This window comes from Tamandua tetradactyla, chromosome 19, assembly GCF_023851605.1.
Source record: "Tamandua tetradactyla isolate mTamTet1 chromosome 19, mTamTet1.pri, whole genome shotgun sequence".
NCBI lineage: Eukaryota > Metazoa > Chordata > Mammalia > Pilosa > Myrmecophagidae > Tamandua > Tamandua tetradactyla.
In genome coordinates, this window is record NC_135345.1 from 6,585,236 (window position 1) to 6,604,457 (window position 19,222).

Below are 19,222 nucleotides of genomic sequence, written 5' to 3' on the forward strand. Positions count from 1 at the left end.
CCCTGTCTCCAGAGGGGGGCCTCCATGTACCAACCCTGGGCGGGGGTCCCGCCGTTAAAATCCAGGCTCTTGGCACTGCTCCTGTGGTTCTAGGCTTCAGGCCTCTGCTGCAATTCTGAGACACCAGGACCAGTTGTGTTTAATGTCTAGTTTATGTATATATTTATCAGTGGCTGTTAAATGCCCAGAAATTCTACAAGGAACTTTTTTTTCCTGTAAAGTAAAACAAAGAAGTGAACAAATAGATAACATTTCTCATATGATAAGCTCTGACAATCTAGAATGTTTGTTTCTTAACACCAAACCTGACAGGCTAGTGGGAACCTGGCGTGTGGGAGCTGGGCCCAGCCTCTTTGAGTAAAGCTCAGTCTGCTCAGAATCCAGGGTCCACCCCCTACCTGCTGTGTGACTACAGGCAAATCTCCTGACCTCTCTGGGCTGCCGTTTCCTCACCAGCCTCGCCCTTCTCCCTGCCCTCTTACCCACCCCGTGTCCTCCACACCGCAGGGAGGGGGTCCTGAGAAACCACAGGGAGCATGCCCCCCCACGCTGCACGCCCGCCGTGGCTCCCCATTGCCAATGGGATGACGTGCCTCTCTTGGCTTATGGCGCCCTCCTGCGACCTGGCTTCACCGCGGTCAAGGCCAAGGGTTCCTGTGACCCTGATGATGGCCTCAGATGTGGAGCTGGAGAGGATCTCCAAGAGGAGGGACGGGGGCAGGGAAGAGGTGGTCATGTGTGAACTCACCTGTGCTGGGCCTCACTTGATGGGAGGCCCAGAAGCCTGAGGCTCAGAGAGGCGATGAGGCGGGCATGGCCAGCCTTTTCCCCAGAGCACAGTCCTTCCACTCAGCCTCCTTCCACCCGGCCTCCACACCAGCCTCCACCCCGGCCTCCCTCCACCCCAGCTTCCCTTCCCTTCTCATGCTGCCATATTCTTTGGTCCACCCTTCCGCTTGCGCTTATTGAAAGACAAAGGATCAGGCTGCTGGAAAACGCATCCTGGCAGTGATGGAGGGAGTTTAAGGTCAGGGGGCGGCACCCGGAAACCTGAGAGCGTTTTGAGGGGTGGGTCAGGGGGCCCTCCTTACAGAGGAACGTGTTACAGCCTGTTTTTCATTTACGACGCAGGGTGCGCTGAAATCACTGACGTTCCATATTGCAGTCTGCCCATGTCGGTGCGTAACTCCCCGCCGGGAGTGTCCCAGGCGGGGCAGGGTCGCGGGTGGAGGCGGGAGCTGGGTGGCTCCCGAGTCTCCTTCCCCTCCCCTGCTGTGACTGTCAGGGATGCCAGAGGCAGTACTGATAGTCACCTCGGGAGCCTTTTCTTACCCTGGGGATGGCCTTCGGCCCATTGGAGCTGACTCACGTTTTTTGTGGCTCCTGCCTGTGCCGATGGGGTTTTCTGCAGCCCTGGTGTCCCAGGTGCTGGAATCTTCCCTCTGGGTGGAAGGGTATCAGGCCTGGTCTCCCGCTGCTCCTCCCCACCCCTTTTACCTAGATCTTGTCCTCCCTTGCCCTGGACCCTTGGTGGCTTCCAGGTCCCATGGAGTGTCATCCTCACCCCTCACCATGGGCTGTGAGGCCCAGCCTGGGGTAGCCCTTGCTCATTCCTGTTTGTCTTCACTGGCCTCTCAGCCTGTCCCTGCCGCAGGGCCTTTGCACATGTCCTTGGTCCTGCTGCTTGCAAAACTCAACATCTGAAAGGCCTGGTTACTGGGGTAAGAGGGAGGGATGCTGCTGGGGAAGCTGCCCATGGCTCGCTCCGTCCCAGGCAGGGCTCATCTGGGCAGGGGCAGTTCTCTTGCCTCCAAGAACCAGGTCAGTAACTTCCTGTGTGAAGCGGCTGATCCAGGGTAATAGGCAGGCCAGGAGCAAACAGGAGACTTGAGCTACCTCTCTGGGTGGCCAGGTGTGATTCTATTACAGCCCCACGCCAGCCAAAGACAGCCCACCTGTGAGCAGGTCGATGCAGGTACCTCTGCACCCTGAACAGAGAAAAGGCCGATGAGTACCAGAGCCCCAGCCCCGTCCAGGGCGCTGCCCAGCACACCGGGCCACCTCGGCAGCGCCGGCGTCCAGCCTTACCCCTGTGGGCAGTAGAGCCCAGCCCATTCAGGACGGACGCTTTTCCACCCCAGCTCCATCACTTCCTCTCTCTGGGCTCTCGGCTGTGGTTTGCTGCCATCTGGGCCCCAGTATTCTTGGCAGTGGGCATCATAATGGCGCCGGGATCTGTTTTGGGGGAATTAAATGAGGTCATGCTCGGGAGGAAGCCAGCCCAGCATCTGCTCCCAGTCAAAGAAGCCCTTCCCGCACCTGGTTCTGCCCCCTTTGGAGGGTGAGCCTGGGCCTGCTGCCTCCTAGGTATTTAATGACAGGTGAGGTGGTGGAAGGGATGAGGGAACGAGCAAGCGGACAGCGTGTGCGCAGAGTGATGCCGCGTCTTCTGTCCATCTGCCCCGGGACCCTCACCCCCACGGCCTCGCCACTCCCCTGTGTCTGCAGTGTTCGAGGAGCCCGAGGACCCCAGTAACCGCTCCTTCTTCTCCGAGATCATTTCCTCCGTGTCGGACGTGAAGTTCAGCCACAGCGGCCGGTACATGCTCACCCGGGATTACCTCACGGTCAAGGTCTGGGACCTGAACATGGAGGCGAGGCCCATCGAAACCTACCAGGTGGGCACCGTGGCCTTTGGGTGGGGGTGGGGGTGTGTGCTTTGCAGGATGGGGAACCCCCCTCCCCAGGCCTTCCCGTGCCAGCAGGGGTGGGGGGTGTTGGGGGTTTGTTGGGAAGTGGGGGGCCGGGGGGGTGCTTTTGCGTGCTGCTTCGCAGGCAAAGACAGGTGGCTTGGGAGCAGCTGAGCCCCAGCCGCAGCTCTGCTGGGCCCCTGGAGCTGAGGAAGCCCTCTGCTTTCTGGCTGGGACCAGGCCTGCAGTTTGGGATCAGGGGCTCCGGTTTGGGGGAGGGGAAGGTGTGGGGACCAAGAGGAGCGTCAGACCCATTTGAGAGCACAGGCGGCGGCTTCCCTTCCCAGGAGCCCGTGTCCACTCACCAGTAAGCTGCTGTTGCCCTCTCCACGAGGTGTGAGCTGAGCAGCCTGTGACAGTTCAGAGTCCTTGGCACAAGCCTTTCAGCCCGCTCTGTACACCCTGGAGTGCAGCAAGGGGACTGTCCCAGCCCAGGGCAGACCTGGGACACCTTCCTTGAAAGTCTGTAGTGCTCATGGGTTTGGACTGGGGGAAGGGAGCATTATATTTCTATTAGGATCCAGAATGAGTTACGGGGTAGAAAGCAAAATCCACCTGGGGTTCCCACTTAAAGGAAATGTGGGGCTGCTTTAAAGCTGTTTCCAGCAATGCCTCTGGCTGGGGAGATCCAGAAGGCTTCTTGGAGGAGGTGATTTTTACAGGGGCTTTGTAGGATGGGTCAGATTCAGCTGGCCGGAAGCAGTGGGAGAACACCCCACTGGAAACTCAGCCCAACCCAAGCCCTAAGCACTCTTGTCCTCAGCTCCTTCGAAGTGGGGTGCCATCAGCCATGTTGGGCAGGGAGGAAATCGGGGGCCCTGAGAGGTTACAGGGGCAGGTGTCAGCTGGATGGCAACAGCAGAGCCACGATACAGAACCCAAACTTGGAGCTCTGCACCTCCAAACCCTCTGCCAGGCCTGGGGGAGAGAAGTGTCCTGGGAGGCAGAAGAGGCTCCACGGAGAAGGGGGGCAGAGCTTGGAAGATGGGGAGCTCTGAGTCTGGGCTGGGGTGTGTGTGAACAGCGTGCTCCTGGAAGCTTCTCGCCCACAGACAACCTGGGGGTCTGCTCCGTTCCCATCCTTCCCTCGGCTGGGGGATCAGTTCCCTCCTTGCACTGCGCACCCCAGGAAGGTGTCACCTCCTCCTCTGTCTCCCCTGGCAATGGCAGAAGCCCCCGGTGGGCAGGGATGAAATAACCCCTGTTCAGGCCTGTGGGAACGGCTGCTCAAGCCCCCTCCCAGGGCCCCCTTCCAGGCCCACCCGGAAGTGGCCCTTTCCAACTCCATTACAACCCTTTGCCCTTTCAATCCCTGTAGTCAGTGAGGGCCTGCAACCCCCTGAAATGATGTGCAGTGTTTTGTAAGGTCGTTTGGGGGGAAAGGGTCTGTAGCTTTCAGAAATTCTCAAAGGACTCGAGGACCTCAAAACGTGAAAGAATGACAGGCATTGGTCTCCTGGCTTCTGGCCTGGTTGACCTATTGATTCTTAAATAATAATTGCATAGAAGCAACGCAACAACTATCATTTTCTGGTTGCTTATTATATACCAGAAATTGTGTAGCAGGATTGTGTTTGGCTGACTTGCAGTACTTAACAAACAGAGGCTTATTATTTTGCTGTGACATGATGCTTGCAAGTGGGCAGTCCAGGAACGGTGAGTGGCTTTGAGACCTCAGTGACCTCCATCCCATGCTCCTTCTGTGATCCAGTCTGTCATCCATTGAGTGCTGGTTTTCCACCTCTGTGTGAGATACCTCATGGTTACAAAATGGCTGCTGCACCTCCAGCCCACCCTGCCTGTATTCCAGCCCGGAGGTAGGAGGAAACCTGATAGGCTGTGTCTGCTGGGCCTATTGCACATTATATTGAGATAACAGAAGCCTTCCCAGGACCCTTCTCAGAAGACATCTTACATCTCATTGCTATAGTGATCCACAGTCAACCACCATGGTGCTGGGAAAATGAGTAATTAGCTTTCTAGCCTCTGTCGTTTAGGAAGGCAGGGAGAAAGGGGGGAGATGGGCACTGAGGGAGCCAGTCCTCTGTGAGAGCCACATTAGACAAAGTCCTTGCACACTTGGCTTCATCCGAGCCTCCCAGCCACCCTGGGAGGTAGGACCAGTATTCTCACCACCCCGTTTTATTTGAGGGAAATGGAGTTAAATTCTGTGGGGCCACAGCTGGCAAGCAGCAGACCTCAGATTGGAGCTCAGGTTTTTGTCTCTCTGGAGCCCGAGCTCTTCCTGACCCAGCCACCAGAGGGCAGGAGAGAGCGGTGCGCGAGTTTGGACAAGTGCGTCAGTAAGGCTGCTTGGGCTAAGCAAGGAGGACGCGCTGGGGTGTGGACAGGAGTGCGGACAAGACAGGGTAAACCTGAGCATCTGAAACTCTGTCCTGTGGCTGGAAATGAAGACAGGGAGCCTCTGTCCCCCTTCGTTGGAGTTGGGGGGGGACCCAGCCTCACCTGCAGGGTCCCAGACAGACAGGGACACGGTGAACTTCTGCATGGTGTGGCCCCAGGAGGGGGACCGGAGACTGGGGGTGGGGTTGGGGGCTCAGGGGGCCAAGGCTCCCCAGGAGGGGTTGTAGGAGACTAGGGGTGTGGGTCAGGAGGCACAAGGATCCCCAGGAGGGGCGGCAAGAGAGTGGAGGGGTTGTGGGGTGCTGGAGAAGGATGGGTGGTGGCCGGCCACCCCCTCTGAAACAACTAGCAGTGCCCCACCCCCATCCTGTTTCCCCTGCTGGGCTCTGTTCCTGGCTCGCTCTGAAGGACCCCTCCCATTGTATGGGTTTATCAGCCTTTCTCCCTCCCATGTTCCCGGGGGCTGCCCCTCAGGGACCCCTCCTGTAGGTTTAAAAGCGACTTCCTCCTGAGCCCACCCCCTGGCTCACGGTTGGTCTGCTTGGACCCCTCTGGGTGGAAGTAGGGAAATAGCAGTGGGCTCCCGGTTGCCTCTCCCTCTTGCCCAGCCGCCTCCACCCCTCTCCGCTTGCACCGCAGCTGGAGCTGCACCCCCATCCCCACCGGCCACCCCCGTCCTGGCCGGCCACCCCGACCCAGCAGCCCCACCCCTGGGCATCCCAGGCCTTGGGCCTGTTTTGAGCCCAGCTGTGCCTTGTGCACGCTAGACCTTTAGGGTTCACCCCTGCCTCCTCCCTTGGGTCCCTCCCCTCTCTGGGCTCTTCCCCCTCTTTCCACTCTCGGCTGGCTGAAGGCACCTCACCCACCCCAGAGCTCTTATTCGCTTTTTCATTCTAAAAGACCTGGGAGCTCCTGTGATGCCCCCACAGTGGAAAATTGTGGCGACAAGACAGAAAGGTCCTACCTCGAAGGACTTCCATTCCAGTAGGGAAGATCCACCAGCAGCCGTGAAAATAGACAAAATAACCACAAGCTGCCAAAAGTGCCACAGATAAAACAAGTCAGGGGCCGCTGCCAAGTAGATGAGGAAGCCGAGGCCTGAGGGAAGCCAGGGAGGTAGCCATTTGGGGGAAGGATATTCCTGAAGGGGGAAGGGCAGGTGTGGAGGCCTTGAGGCAGAAGCATACTCAGTGTGTCCCAGGAACAGCATGGCACCAGGCTGGAACAGAGTGAGTGATGGGCAGAGAAGAGCCTGAGGTCAGAGAGGTCCCAAAAGAACTTGCAGGCCCTGGAGAGTTTTTAGCAAAGATGCAACCTGATCCCACTAACATTCTGAAAGGATCCCTCTGGCTGACTGAGGAGATAGACAGGGCCTGGGCAGAAGCCGAGAGCCCCATTGCGACAAGCAGGAGAGGGTGGTGGCAGCTTGGGCTGGGCTGCCAGTGTGGGCTAGGATGAGCAGAGCAGCTTCTGGGCCTCTCTGGATTCCGGTAGATCAAGTGTTGGGGTGTGATTGACCAGGGCGTATTTCCTGGAATGCTGTCATTCCTGCCCTTTGTTCCAAGGGGTGTGGGGGGCGGTGGGGGCTGGAGGGAGCAGGGCTCGGTGTGAACAGCGGTCCTGGAGATGCCTTGTGGGCAGCCTTGTGGGGTGTCCGGTAGGCAGCTGGGCGGTCAGGTGGAGCTGTTGGGGCATGGCCGGGCTTTAAAGATGGGAGCCCCCCTGGGGTCTCCTAAGGGGGTGAGTGGGGAGGCTGAGCTGGCCAATAGGCGAGTAAAACGTACTGATTAATGCTGTTACACGTGTCTGGAAGAAAAACCCAAACAGGATACAGAGAATGCAGAAGGGGCAGGGGAGCAAATTGCTGCTTAGGTGGGTGGTCAGGGAGGGCCTCTCTGAGGAGGGGGCATCACAGGCAAGACCCAAAGAAGTCTCCATGCAAAGAGCAAGGGGTGAAAACTCTGGGCAGAGGGATCGACATAGTAACTGAGGGTCAGGGGTCATGGGTTCATCTGATACTCTGTGGAAAGAGGCAGAGAGAGGGCAAGACGCCTGGGGCAATCCAAGGAAGCTGCCTGGAGAAGGGATCCTTTGAGTTGGGTTTTAAAATATGAAGTTCCCAGAGGGAAAAGCACAAGAACCTCAAAAGGTAACCGAACTAAATTATGATTTTTCCATCATTTGGACTTGTGACCACCTCAACCACCTCCAGAGGCCCAGCACCCGGCACTGTGGGTGTTCCCTTCGTCACTGTGACCGTCCCTGGTACTGTGCCCTCCGGCCACAGCTCAGGGGTCACTCATGTGCTCCTGAGAGGCACCTGCCTTCCCTGGGCCAAGGCTGGGTCCCTTCTGCAAGAGTGGGCTGAGTTGGGAGCACCCCCCAGACCCTGTGCTCTCCTCCTGGAGGGGCCGGGCTGTCGGGCTCCCCCTCTGCTCACTGCGAGCCCCTCTCTCTCCAGGTTCACGATTACCTCCGGAGCAAGCTGTGTTCCCTGTATGAGAACGACTGCATTTTCGACAAGTTTGAGTGCGCCTGGAACGGGAGTGACAGGTAAGCCTCCGGCCCCAGGCCCTAGACCCCGGCTGAGGGGCATTGCGGGGAATTTGTGGGGTCCAGGTGTTGAGGCCTGGCTCACCCTCTCTTGCAGCTGGCACTGATGCCAGGCCGCAGAGTTGAGATGCAAAAGGCAGAACTTCTTTCCTGTTGCCAAAAGAAGCTTTGCTTCGTTTTGGGTCCCTTTTCCACTGGGTGGAGGTGGGAACGTGGAGTCCGTTCATGGTCCCTCACCTGGCCCCAGGTGATCGGGGCTGAGGGCTGTTCCTGAGCCCGGCCCCCACAGGCCTTCGGTTACTGTCATCTGCACCTGCTCCCACACGGAGCTCGGCCACGGGACCACCCAGGCACCCGCTGTCACCATCACTGCTGTGGCTGTACCCCCAATGGGCCTACCGGGGTTTGGGGCACCCGTCCCAGCTCCTGCGCTGTCTGGGTGCCCAGACACCTCTTGGAGGCCCCCTGCCCTGGGTTCCTGTGCCCCACAGCCTGGGGTTTGGCTGGCGGGCGTGCACAGGGAGGCCCGTCTCACTGTCCCCGTGCATCCCCCCGCCCCCACCACCTCTCGTCTCCCTATGGCCCAGGGCTCAGGGATGCCTCTCGCAAATCACATAAGCTTTTGGCTTGGGGTCTTGGAGGGCTTAAGATTCTGAAGTATAAAGGTCTTCTCTCTTGCAACGCCAAAGCTTTGACTTTGGGCCTCACAAGCTGAGCATGGGCTCTTTGGCCCTGACCCTGTGCTGCCTGGCAGGCGCTGGCCGCCTCCTGGTCTAGCCGCCCGAACCCGGAAGTGGGTCTCCAGCCAACAAGACGATTGAGGGGGTGGAACCCACACTGGCCCCCATGTCGGAACTTCCCCCATCCCGGAACTTCCCCCATCCCGCTTCTCACTGGCCACCCTCAGCTCCCAGCTCCGCCGTCCAGCAGGGTGGGGTCATCCGGGGCAGGTCGTTCATCCACGTGGATGGTGCAGTCATGGGTGTCAAGGTTCATGCGTGTCAGGGGTCATGTGTGTCAGGGGTCACACATGTGAGGCCAGGAGCAAGCTGGTCCCTTCTTCCTTCTGCCTGGAAGGGTTTCTCCATTAGTATGCTCTGTGACCTTGCCCCCAGGACACGCTGGGACCATGAGGACAGGTGAGTGGGGAGAGAGGCAGGGGCAGAAAAGACAGGACCAGGACCAGGAGGGAACCACGCTGGAAGCAGAGCTAGTACCGAGCAGGGCCAGACCCTTGTGCAGGGACACAGGTGCGCCAGGAGCCGACAGCCTGGGGTTCACTGGGCCCGAGGGGCCTCCAAGCAGGCGCAGTGCCCTCAGCCAGAGACACTGGTGTGGGAGACGCTCTGGACACTTAGGAAGCCAGGATGGAGGCTGCATGGGGTGTGGTCCACTTGGACCCACAGTGCTCTGTCCAGGCCCCTGCACCCTCAGTGAGGACAGGGCACCTCGGATACACTGAGGGCTCCCAGTGAACCCTGGTAGGGGTCTCCAGAGAGCAATGAAGTGCAGGCACATGGTGATCTGACAGAACTGTGTGTGTGTGTTAGGGGTCGGGACCCCGCAATTACACCTCATTGCCCATCTTTCCTCTCTATGGCCACCAGGGGGCGGCCTTGACCAGGCAACTGAACCGGCGCAGTTCATCTCACTGCAGGTGCCCAGCTGGACCTGCCAGAGCCCAGCTTTCCTGCCTCTTACCTCCTACTTCCTGCCTGTAGGTCACATGCCGCCCCACTCCACCTCACCCTGCTTTCACTCCTCCACACCTGGCTCTGCTCCTTCCCCCTGGAACCCTGCTCACTTCTGCTGTTAGCTCAAGGCCACCTCCTCCAGGAAGCCTTCTGGGGTGCCACAGGGTCCGTTCCCCTTTGCTCTGCCTCCCGAGCATCCCTCCCTGTTGTGACATGTTGCTCATGTTTTCTCCTTGCCTCTGGCCTTGTCTGCCTCCCTTGCGTATGGGGTGCCTGGGGGGTGGACCAGGGACTCACCCCCATCCCAAGCCCCTGGCCTGGTGTCCAGACCATAACTGTCAGCCTTTGAGAAAGGCGCTGGGCTGAGCCACCTCCTCCCACTTCATTCACCAGACGTCTCCAGAGCATTCCTCTAAGCCAGGCATGTCCTATTCATGGGGGTCCCGAGACACCGCCTGCCAGGGGCTCCAATCTAAGAGGAGAAGCACGAGTCCCCATGCCTGCAGACCAGAGCTAAAATGTCCTCGTATTGATGGGATGCCCACCCAGGGTGGCCTGGCGGAGAGCTGTAGAGGCTGCACCAGTGGGGTGGCTTTCTGTAACCTCCCCCCTCCCATAGCCAACTCCAGCAAGACTTGTTTTGGGGAGCCCGAGGGAGGGAAGAGAGCAGCAGCTATTGTGGCAGATGTCCTCAGTTTCTGGCCCACATGTCACTCACTGAACAAGATCCCACTGGCTGGGACTTTGGCTAAGTCTCTGGGCCTGTCCGAGGTTTAGTCTGCTCACCTGGAAGGTGGTTCTAACAAACCTGTGACTTGCTGTGGCTGTATTGAGGACCGGAGGGCACATGTGTGAAGCCGTCAGCAAGGTCACTGGCCGTTGTTGACAGTGGGCGTTCTGATGTGTTTTTTGCACATGCTCCTGTGTTGTCTGCCTTGCCTTTCCTCCCAATGCCACCTCCTCCAGGAAGCCTGCTTTCCTTCATCTGTTCTGCCTGGGAGAGAGGAATTTTGTATCAAGCAGGTGTCTTTTGGTTGCAGATAGCAGGGATCAGATAAGCCTAAGCTTAAAATGGTCCTTTGGGTTCTGAGAAGTTCTGGGCAGGGCTACCCCAAGGGTTCACTCTGTATCTTTGAAGCCATCTCCTTCTCTGTCCTCTCCCATCTCTGCTTCTCCTTGTGTCTCCTGGTGCACTGGCCTCATTCCCTCCTACTGCAGATGCCATCCCCCTCACTGCTGGGGCTGATGTAAAATTCTCATGGAAGGATCAGATGCTTATTTTCTGAGCTAATCACCATGGACTTGACCAGGTCGGGGACAAGGAGAGAACTGTCCTTACTGTGAGGTCAGCCCAGAGAAGTGAAACTACCCAGCCCCACGTCGCACAGTGGCTGGACCGGCTAGGACTCCACCCCAGCTGCTGGCTCCCAGCCCTGAGCTCTCTCTGCTTCACCAGCTTCTTCAGGGAGGGAGGTCTTGGCTGCGGTTAGGGTCTTGGATTCCCAGGCCACAGCTGCACTGTTCTCCCTTCCCCAGCTCCTGGGGACTCCTCAGGCAGGTGGGGCTGGTGAGGGGGTCTGTGGACCCCTCGGGTGGCTCTGTAGCCCCTCCAAGTGTGGGCTCTGGGAGTGACACTTAGCTGAGCCACGGTAGAGCCACCCGGGGCAGGCCAGCGCTGAGCGTGAAGGCCAGAGAGGGGTTCAGGTGACCCCAGACCAACATGGTGGGTTCGCTGCCTGATGTACTCAAGGGACCAATTCCTGAGACACTGGGTTTCGAGTTTATTGCTGGGCGTGAAACAGGAGACCAGATGGCCTCATCGGCCCCAAACTCTGTCTGCCCGAGCTGCATTAGTTCTGATAGTTTCATAGTAGCAAAAAATGGGCAGGTTTTAGGATACTGAGCGCAATGGCCCCAGATGATGTAATTAGAGGTGATCTAATTATTGAGCATGTGCAGACTGATTGCATGCTTAGTCGCAGACAGATAGAAGGAAGTGACAACCGCAATACCGTGATGGGAGTGATTTTTAGTATTATGATGAGACCCAGGTCACTTACAGGTTACAGTCTAAGCTACTGCACGTTCAGGCAGGCCTGTTTTGGTTAGATCCGGCTTTAGTTATCGAGAAAGCTTTGGACTCGGGGAGGGTTAGCTCTGGGCTGAACCCAAGGCCCTTCAATAGTAAACATTAGGGGCTGTCTTTAGTGATCACCAGACTCCAAAGTCAAAAAACTTGATAAAATGGGTAAAAGTGAGGGTCAGTCACGAGGTTTTTACAATCCCAAGGGCATAGGATAAAGGCTGTACAATCTGCATCAGAGATCAAGGCAGCTGCATTGCTGTGGGGATTTCAGGTATTTCCCTGTGTCCGCGCCAGTGTGCCAGAGAGCAGAGAGGAGTATCTGTAGGACCGTTTGGCCACCTAGTTACCCCCTAGCTCCCACCTCCGCGGTTACAGCGGTGCAGGCGGGAGGGGCCCGGTGGCCAGGTGGGCGCCGCCTGCCAGGGCAGGCCACCCCGTGGGAGCCGGGACCCGCCCCCTCCCACGGCTGCCTCGGCCTCTTCCTTTGCACCCACCCCAGCCCGGTCCGCTGTCTGGCTGCCTGGGCTCCTCCCACCCTTTGTGGCCCACCTTGGTGTGGCCCAACCTGGCCGTGGTAGGTGGGCCCCTGTGGCGGCTCCTGGCCCAGAGTTGGGTGGGGTCGTCTGGCAACCCCGGGAACAGGTCTCCCCTCCTTGTTACCTGGTGAACCTGACAGGCCTTAGGTTGGAGTACAGAGGTCACCGCTCCATGGGTGTCCCTGCCGGCGACCAGTTGGCTGGGCACAGGCTGTCCCCCCTGCCTGGGGCCTGCAGATTCGTGTTCCCTGTCCCCGAGAGCACAGGGCACCAGGGACCCAACAGAGATTGTACCGACCCCTGCCCTGGCAGGCCCCATGGTCCACAGCGAGACTCGAGCCACCCTCCCCACAAAGTGGGGGGGTGAGTGGGGGCCATTTGGGGGAAGGGACATGGGGATAGGCCCCCAAGGAGGCACCCTTGAGTCTGGAGATTCCAGAAGGAGTTTGTCTGTAGAGGGTGGAAGGGCACTCTGGGAAGAAGGAACAGCATGTCAGGAGGCCCTGAGGTAAAAAAGAGGGTTTGACATGATCAAAGCTTGGTGTTGAGGGTGGAGGAGAAGTTAGTGAGGGTTAATAAGGCCTCACAGGGTGGGTGTCCCACCTGGGGAGTCCCATGGGGATAAGCGACTGGGGTGGGGGGTCAGGAGCAGGGACATCGGTAAGGAGGCCATTGTAGCCATTACCACATGTGATGGCCACGTGAGCAGGGGGCGGGGGCAGGACCCCGTGCAAGAGCCGGTTGTGCACACAAGGTGGCCGTGGTCTGGGAGGGGTCCCTGCACTCTGCCCCACCCCCACACGGCTGGGTGTCCCCACTGACCACAAGGACACCAAGCCTTTGAGGAAATAGGAAGCCCTGCTCAGGAAAACCAGGCAGATGTGGTTTAAAGGGGCACCTCCCAGGTGGTGTCAGCCAGGCCTGTAGGTGCTCGTGTCCCTGCAAGAGGGGGGACTGGTTTCTAGGGCTCCCAGCCCCCCACCCAGGGCTGCGGGATCCCAGGATGACACCCCACCAGAGCCTCGGCGTGTGCATCGTGCAGGGGTCCCCAGCAGTACCCTGCCTACTGGGGGGTCATGAGGAATGAACAAAAGGAAAGGTGAGGTGCAGGCGAAGCAGTCGAGGCCCGGGGGAGGGGAAGGAGTCCCCGCGGCCCCTTGCCCTGCACAGTTATGCATCGCAGCGCAGCGGAGGGGAGGCCGAGGCTGGGGGCCTGGGGGTGACTCTGGTTCTCCTGGGGACGCTCAGGCCTCTCCATAGCACCCCCACGGGGCCTCCTGCCAGCCCCGTCTCTCCCTCTGTCTCTCCTTCTGTGTCTCTGTCTCTCTCTCTCTGTGTCTGTCTCTCTCTGGCTCTGGCTCTGGCTCTCTGGCTCTCACACTCACCTACCCCCACCCCGTCCCCCACATCTTACATAGCACGACCCTACCTTGGCCCTTCCCCTTCCCCGCCTTCCCGTCACCCCCTCCCCGGGTCGTGTTTGCACCCCCACAGGCTCTGCTGGACGCCCTCCTGCGGGCTCTGTCGCTGTCATGGCCACAGACTCGCCACCACCCTTCCTGCTCCCTCGTGCGGTGCCTGGGGTTGGGACGGAGTGGCGGGGTCCGGAGCCCACTGGGGTAGGCTCTGTCCGCCCCCTGCCACTGCCACCCTGGGAAATGGCCCCAAAGGTAATGGCATCTGCCCCCCGGGGTGCTGGGAGGTGGATGCCATGGGGGTACCTGGGCACAGGTTGCTCCCTGCAGTGTCCCCTCCCACCCCCCGCCTCCTCTGCCTGCCTCGGGACGCGGCTCTGGGGGCAGGGGTTGGCCCCTCCTGGCCCTCCTCGGGCCCCACTCCTCCTCCGGCCTGGTCCCCGTAAAGCCCTGGACAGGGGCCGGCCACGCACTGGGCCATCAGGCACCCCCAGGATTGCAGTCCTCGAGGCCTGGAGGGTGGGCGCACCCAGGGGTGGCCTCCGCAGCAGGGAGGGGAGGCCCAGTCCACCGTGGAGGCCGGCAGGGCCGCGCTTGCCTCTGGAGTGGAGTGTGCTGGGGGTGGCGGCCGCGCCCCGCTCCCCGCCCCGCGGCCCCTGTGCCCCCCATGTCCCCCACCCCCACCCCTCCCTGCCTGCCCCCCACCCCCGACCCCCACACCCTCCCTGCCCGCGGGCTCCTGGGACCCTCTGGCTCCGGCCTCCCTGTGTGAAGGCCCCGACAGTGGGGCTGAGCCCCGCCTGGAGCCCTCTGGCCACAGCCAAGACCTTCCGAGACCCTGGCCCGAAGCATCCTGGCCCGACTCGCGCGGCACGTTCAAGGACTCCGCCCTCCTTCCCGGCTGACCCGGCCACGGGACCACTTCACCGGGCTTCGGGGGCTCAGAGGCCCAAGGCTGCAGACCGGCTTCCTCCAGGGATCACGTCTTCCAGGCTTTTCCCTCCCATGGCCCCGTGGCAGCGCATCCCCCTTTCTTTCTCGGGTTCCGTTGACGTCCAGCTTCAGGCTGCTCCCCGGGGCTTCTCCCCCCACGTCCAGTTTCCTCTGCTTACAGGGACAGCAGCCCTGCTGGGCTCAGGCCCACCCTTGGGCGCCTCTTAACTAATAGCGTCTTCCAAGTCCTGCTGTAATTGCTCGTGGGTCCACAGCAGGGGACCAGGGCTGGGACTGAACAGGCCTCTCTGGGCGACTTGTCAGTCTCCAGCTGACACTGTTAACACTGGGGGCACGCCCCGGGAATGCTGGGGCCACATCCCAGGAAAGTTGGGGTCATGTTCCGGCAATGCTGGGGTCACATCCCAGGAATGTTGGGGTCACGCCTCAGGATTGTGGGTTAAGATTAAGAACCTGCCATTTTGGGGGGTTCAGGATTGTCTACCTTCTCAGTTGTGAGTTCCCTTCTGAGCCTGCACGTCTGCCAGTGTGTAAGGGAAAGTCCAGCTCTCCCCTCCACCCCTGCAGAAGCATTTACCTCCTTCTGCCAGGCCCGTGGGCTTGGTGGGGTCAGGCTGTGCCTGGCCACAGTGAGGGGCCTCTGTCCCCCTGCGTATCCCTCGTCATCAGCCCTTTAGTCCCCCCTTATTTTTATCTTACTTTTCAGCCTCAAGAGACAGGTGGACGTCGCGGAGCCAGGGCCCCTTCCGCCCCTCCCACCTTCATCTTCTAGAAGGGCCGGTCCAGGGCAGGAGGGCAGGGCCTTTCTTTTGTTTTGTATGCTGTGTGGCAGGGTCGCGTTCCTTTACCATGTGGCTGTCCCGTTATTGCAGCTGTATCCATCTGTTGAATTTTATTTTAGTCTAGTTTTTGGACGGGGGAGGTGCATGGACCGGCAATCAAACCCGGTCTCCCGCATGGCAGGCGAGAATTCCACCACTGGGCCCTGGGAGACGGCCTTCCTGTGGTCTCCGGTAGAAACCTACGACCCCTCTGACGAGGAGTGGGCCCGACGTCCTGTCCCCCGCGTGTCCAGGTCCCCGGGCCAGCGCGTCAGTCCCCTAGGGAGGCAGTGTGGTCACAGGAACTGCGCGACCCCCCAGCCTGTGACGCGGCAGCCTCCAAGGACCCTGGGGCCGATGGCTTGTCTAGGGTGCCCGTACCCTGGACCCCGGAGCTGCCATGCACCAAGGGCCACAAACTGGGGACTGAAGGACACCGGGATTTGTCCTCTCCGGTCGCCTGCGGCAGGACGTCAGCGAGGCTGCGCTTGCCCGGGCGGAGGTCCTAGAGGAGACACTGCCCCGAGCTGCTTCTTAGCTTTCTCGGGGTTTGCTGGCGATCCGTGGTGGCCTCTGCACTCTCTCTCGCCTACTGCCCGTGTCCAAACTTCCCCTTCGGATGAGACCCGGTCACCCTGGCCATACTGGGTGCGAGCCCACCCTCCACCAGTTTGGCCTCGTCTTCACCATCCCATCCCATGGGGTTGCAGTCTCAAGCCCCGAGGGCTGGCATTTGAACCCCAGCAGTTTTTTTGGGGGGGAGTGTGCCTCTCCATTGGCCCCTCCCATCCCTGCCCCGCTAACCCTCCTCTTCTCCCCCAGCGTCATCATGACGGGGGCTTACAACAACTTCTTCCGCATGTTCGACCGCCACACCAAGCGCGACGTGACGCTGGAGGCCTCGCGGGAGAGCAGCAAGCCGCGGGCGGTGCTGAAGCCGCGGCGCGTGTGCGCGGGGGGCAAGCGGCGGCGTGACGACATCAGCGTGGACAGCCTGGATTTCACCAAGAAGATCCTGCACACGGCCTGGCACCCGGCCGAGAACATCATCGCCATCGCTGCCACCAACAACCTCTACATCTTCCAGGACAAAGTGAGCTCCGAGGTGCACTAGGCCGGGGGGAGGGGGTTGTCCCCCGGCCACCAGCCGGACGCACGCCGGGCCTGGGGAAGCCCCGATGGCACTGCGACGGGGGCAGCAGCGAGGATGGTCGCCGAAGGGGCCTGGTGACTTCCGTCCCCCTCCCTCCTCCAGCGTCCCCACCCCCACCCCCTCCTCCACCACCACCAGGCCAGCATCCCCCTTGGGGGTGATTGATTGTCTTTTTAAAAAGGAGAATGGAGGCTTCCGGCCACAGAGCGTAAAATGGATGGGCTGATCGGCCTTTTAAGGGTCAAGGTTCTCCTCGTCCAGGCACTGCCGTGAGCTGCCGTCTTCACCACCTTCTTAGTGCTTTCGGCATCTCCAGCTTCGGTTTTTGCTCTGTCGGCTCCTCTCAGAGGACGCAGGAGCTGACGGGGGTTGTCCTTTCTCTCACTGGCCCCAGACCAGGGCTCCGGACACTGATAATGAACCTCCAGCCAGCCAGCTAGGGAATCTTTCCATTATAAATGGAGAAATTTCTGTCGTCTCATGGAGCTGACGATCGCACCTTGGGTTTTTAGATCGTGGATTTGTGCTGAGAATTTGCAGATGCAAGCTCCTCTTTTAGGCTCTTTTAATGTCCTTAAATAACCCGGGGCCATTACGGTTTCTGGAAGGAGAGGGAGAAAAGAAAAACCTCTCAATGTGTGTGCCTGTTCTTCTCCCCTAATTTAACAAAGTTTGCTGAGCGTCTGTCACTTGCCAGACGCGGTGCTCCCCTCTTTAGGCACACTGGTTTCATTTCTGCGGCCCTCCCGGGTTTCTTCGGCATCTCTTTAGGCATCTGTTGGGGCCCGTCACTGGCTCCCTTGTACCCTCATCATGGCCCCAAGAAGTGGGTGTCCACTCGGCCCCTCCCCAAGCCCCCAGGATGCACTGAGGCCAGGCTCTGGGATGGGTGCCTAGGATTAAAGGTGAATAATGTAGTATTCCCTGTACAGAAGAGGAAACAGAGGCTCTGAGAGGACACACCAGCCAGTGGAGCTGGGACTCTGCCCAGGTCTTTGTGCAAGGCTCCTTCCAATATGCCGCCTCAGTGGCTCATATAGGGCAACATTCTAACCCTGAAGTTTCTGGAAGGTTCTTCATCTTGTGCCACCTGTGAAGTGGACCAGGGCAGGTGGGACGATGACACGGGTCCCGGGGAGAAGGGAGACTCTGAGTGGATGATGGACAAGGCCCCTCCGTGGCTTAGTCCCTGTGCTGTCAGCAGCTCAATGGCTCCTGGCTTCACCCCGTTCCATCCATCCCTTATCAGATGAGCAGCTCCAGAAGAAAAGTGCATGCTTTGACCATTTTAGAACACGTTTTCTTTAACGACCACACAGTCTCAGAGGACAATTCCATTTATTTGCTCTCCCCTTCTGACGGCAAGGCCGTGGAGAATGTGGTCTTCTCGCAGTGTCCCCTGTTCCATCGAGACAGGACCCACCCACCCTGCCAACAGCTCCCGGGTCCTGGGTCGTGGAATTGCAGCCGAACCACGTGGCTTCACGTTTTGATTCAGAAAGCAGAGTGCCGACAGAGGCCCAGCATTATCCACTGTTGTTTTTTTTAACAAGATATAACATAACCCAGGAAATAGACCCAACTGAGATTTTCTCAATGGATAACGCTATACTTCTGTGTGTGTAAAAGCACAAAACGCATGTGTACTCACTCCTGGCCATATAATAATTACACAAGGAAATGGGTCCATTGATTTTTTTTTTTTTAATCAACACGAATGAAGAATGTTTTGTTTCTCTATCACTGTAAAATCCAGGTGACCTGGACAGTATTATATGTACATATCTATTCTAATTAAATTTAACAATCAGAGGATTGGATTACCTTTTGTTTTCCTTTTGTTTTGTAAAGAGATTCAAGAATGTGGTAAATTGTACAGAAATCTCATTGAAGCCAAAATCCAGCTTTGAGGGCCTTACACAATTACTTGGATATTTGGCACGGTCCATTTCCTTTTGTGGTTCAAATGCTAGCAGAGGAGACTCACATTTGCAGGTAGAAGTTTCCATCGAATCATGTATTTAGCATTTACCATCTTCAAAGTGCAAATCTTACACCGTATTTTAAAAGGAGATCTTAAAACAGTTCCTACTTCCTTTTGTTCCATTTTAAACTTTGGGAACCAAACCAAAAAGAAAAGAAAGGAAGGAAAAGATCTTAGAAGAAAAAGTGTATCTTCGGACCTCTAGGAAATCATGATGTCCAAAGCGGACTGTGAATAATACTAACGTGTGTGCTGAGAAAAGGTGTTGGCGGGGCTGGGGGTGGGGCAGGGTCGGCAAAACTAGAAACAGCAGCAGGACCAGTTTTATAGTCACAAACTTTGCATCTTTACTGTGTTTAAATTTTCGGGTCTTCTGGAACACATGACATTCACAGCGTCATTGTGAAGTTGTTGTTTCTTTCTCCTCATTTTTACTCTTCTCCAAGTTCTAAGCTCTTGGTGGTGTCAGCCGTGTGATGGTGAAGTAGACAGATCTGCTCCGTTTGGAATCTGTAACTCATAGCTGCATTCTTTTTCTTGGTGTCTCACAAATTATCCAACTGTTGAATAAAATTATAAATATGTTAATACCAGCTTTTTCCAATAAAATAACAAACGTTACGTCTAAAAGTCGGCTGGGTGCTCTGTTTCTAAGGAGGCAGCCCATGGGCGGGGCCCTGCAAGAGGCAGCTTGGCAGATGGTTGCCCGTGGACGTGGCCGCCAAGAAGCCAGAGTCAATAGCCAGGCATTGCTGCTCTGAGCTGCTCGTGCAGCGTTTCTGAGCCTTGTTTGCATCTCGGAAAATGGAGCTGACACTGAAGCCCACGTCATAAATTTCACAAAGGTGGGGCAGGGGGTGATGTAATGAGATAGTACTTGCAAAGCGCAGTGCCTGGCACATAAACACCTAA

At 58.3% G+C, this 19,222-nt stretch overlaps 1 protein-coding gene across 3 annotated transcripts in view; it reads left to right on the forward strand.

Moving 5' to 3' along the window:
• The window catches only part of PPP2R2C (protein phosphatase 2 regulatory subunit Bgamma), a 153,338-nt gene extending 134,408 nt beyond the window's left edge, over positions 1-18,930 (forward strand). For all 3 annotated transcript variants that reach the window (XM_077136356.1, XM_077136358.1, XM_077136357.1), the window contains exons 7-9: positions 2,509-2,678; positions 7,576-7,667; positions 15,996-18,930. In XM_077136356.1, coding sequence (XP_076992471.1) covers positions 2,509-2,678; positions 7,576-7,667; positions 15,996-16,287 — 554 coding nt within the window. In that variant the 3' untranslated portion in view covers positions 16,288-18,930. The remainder of the gene's footprint in view (positions 1-2,508; positions 2,679-7,575; positions 7,668-15,995) is intronic.
• Positions 18,931-19,222: the final 292 nt, after the last annotated feature.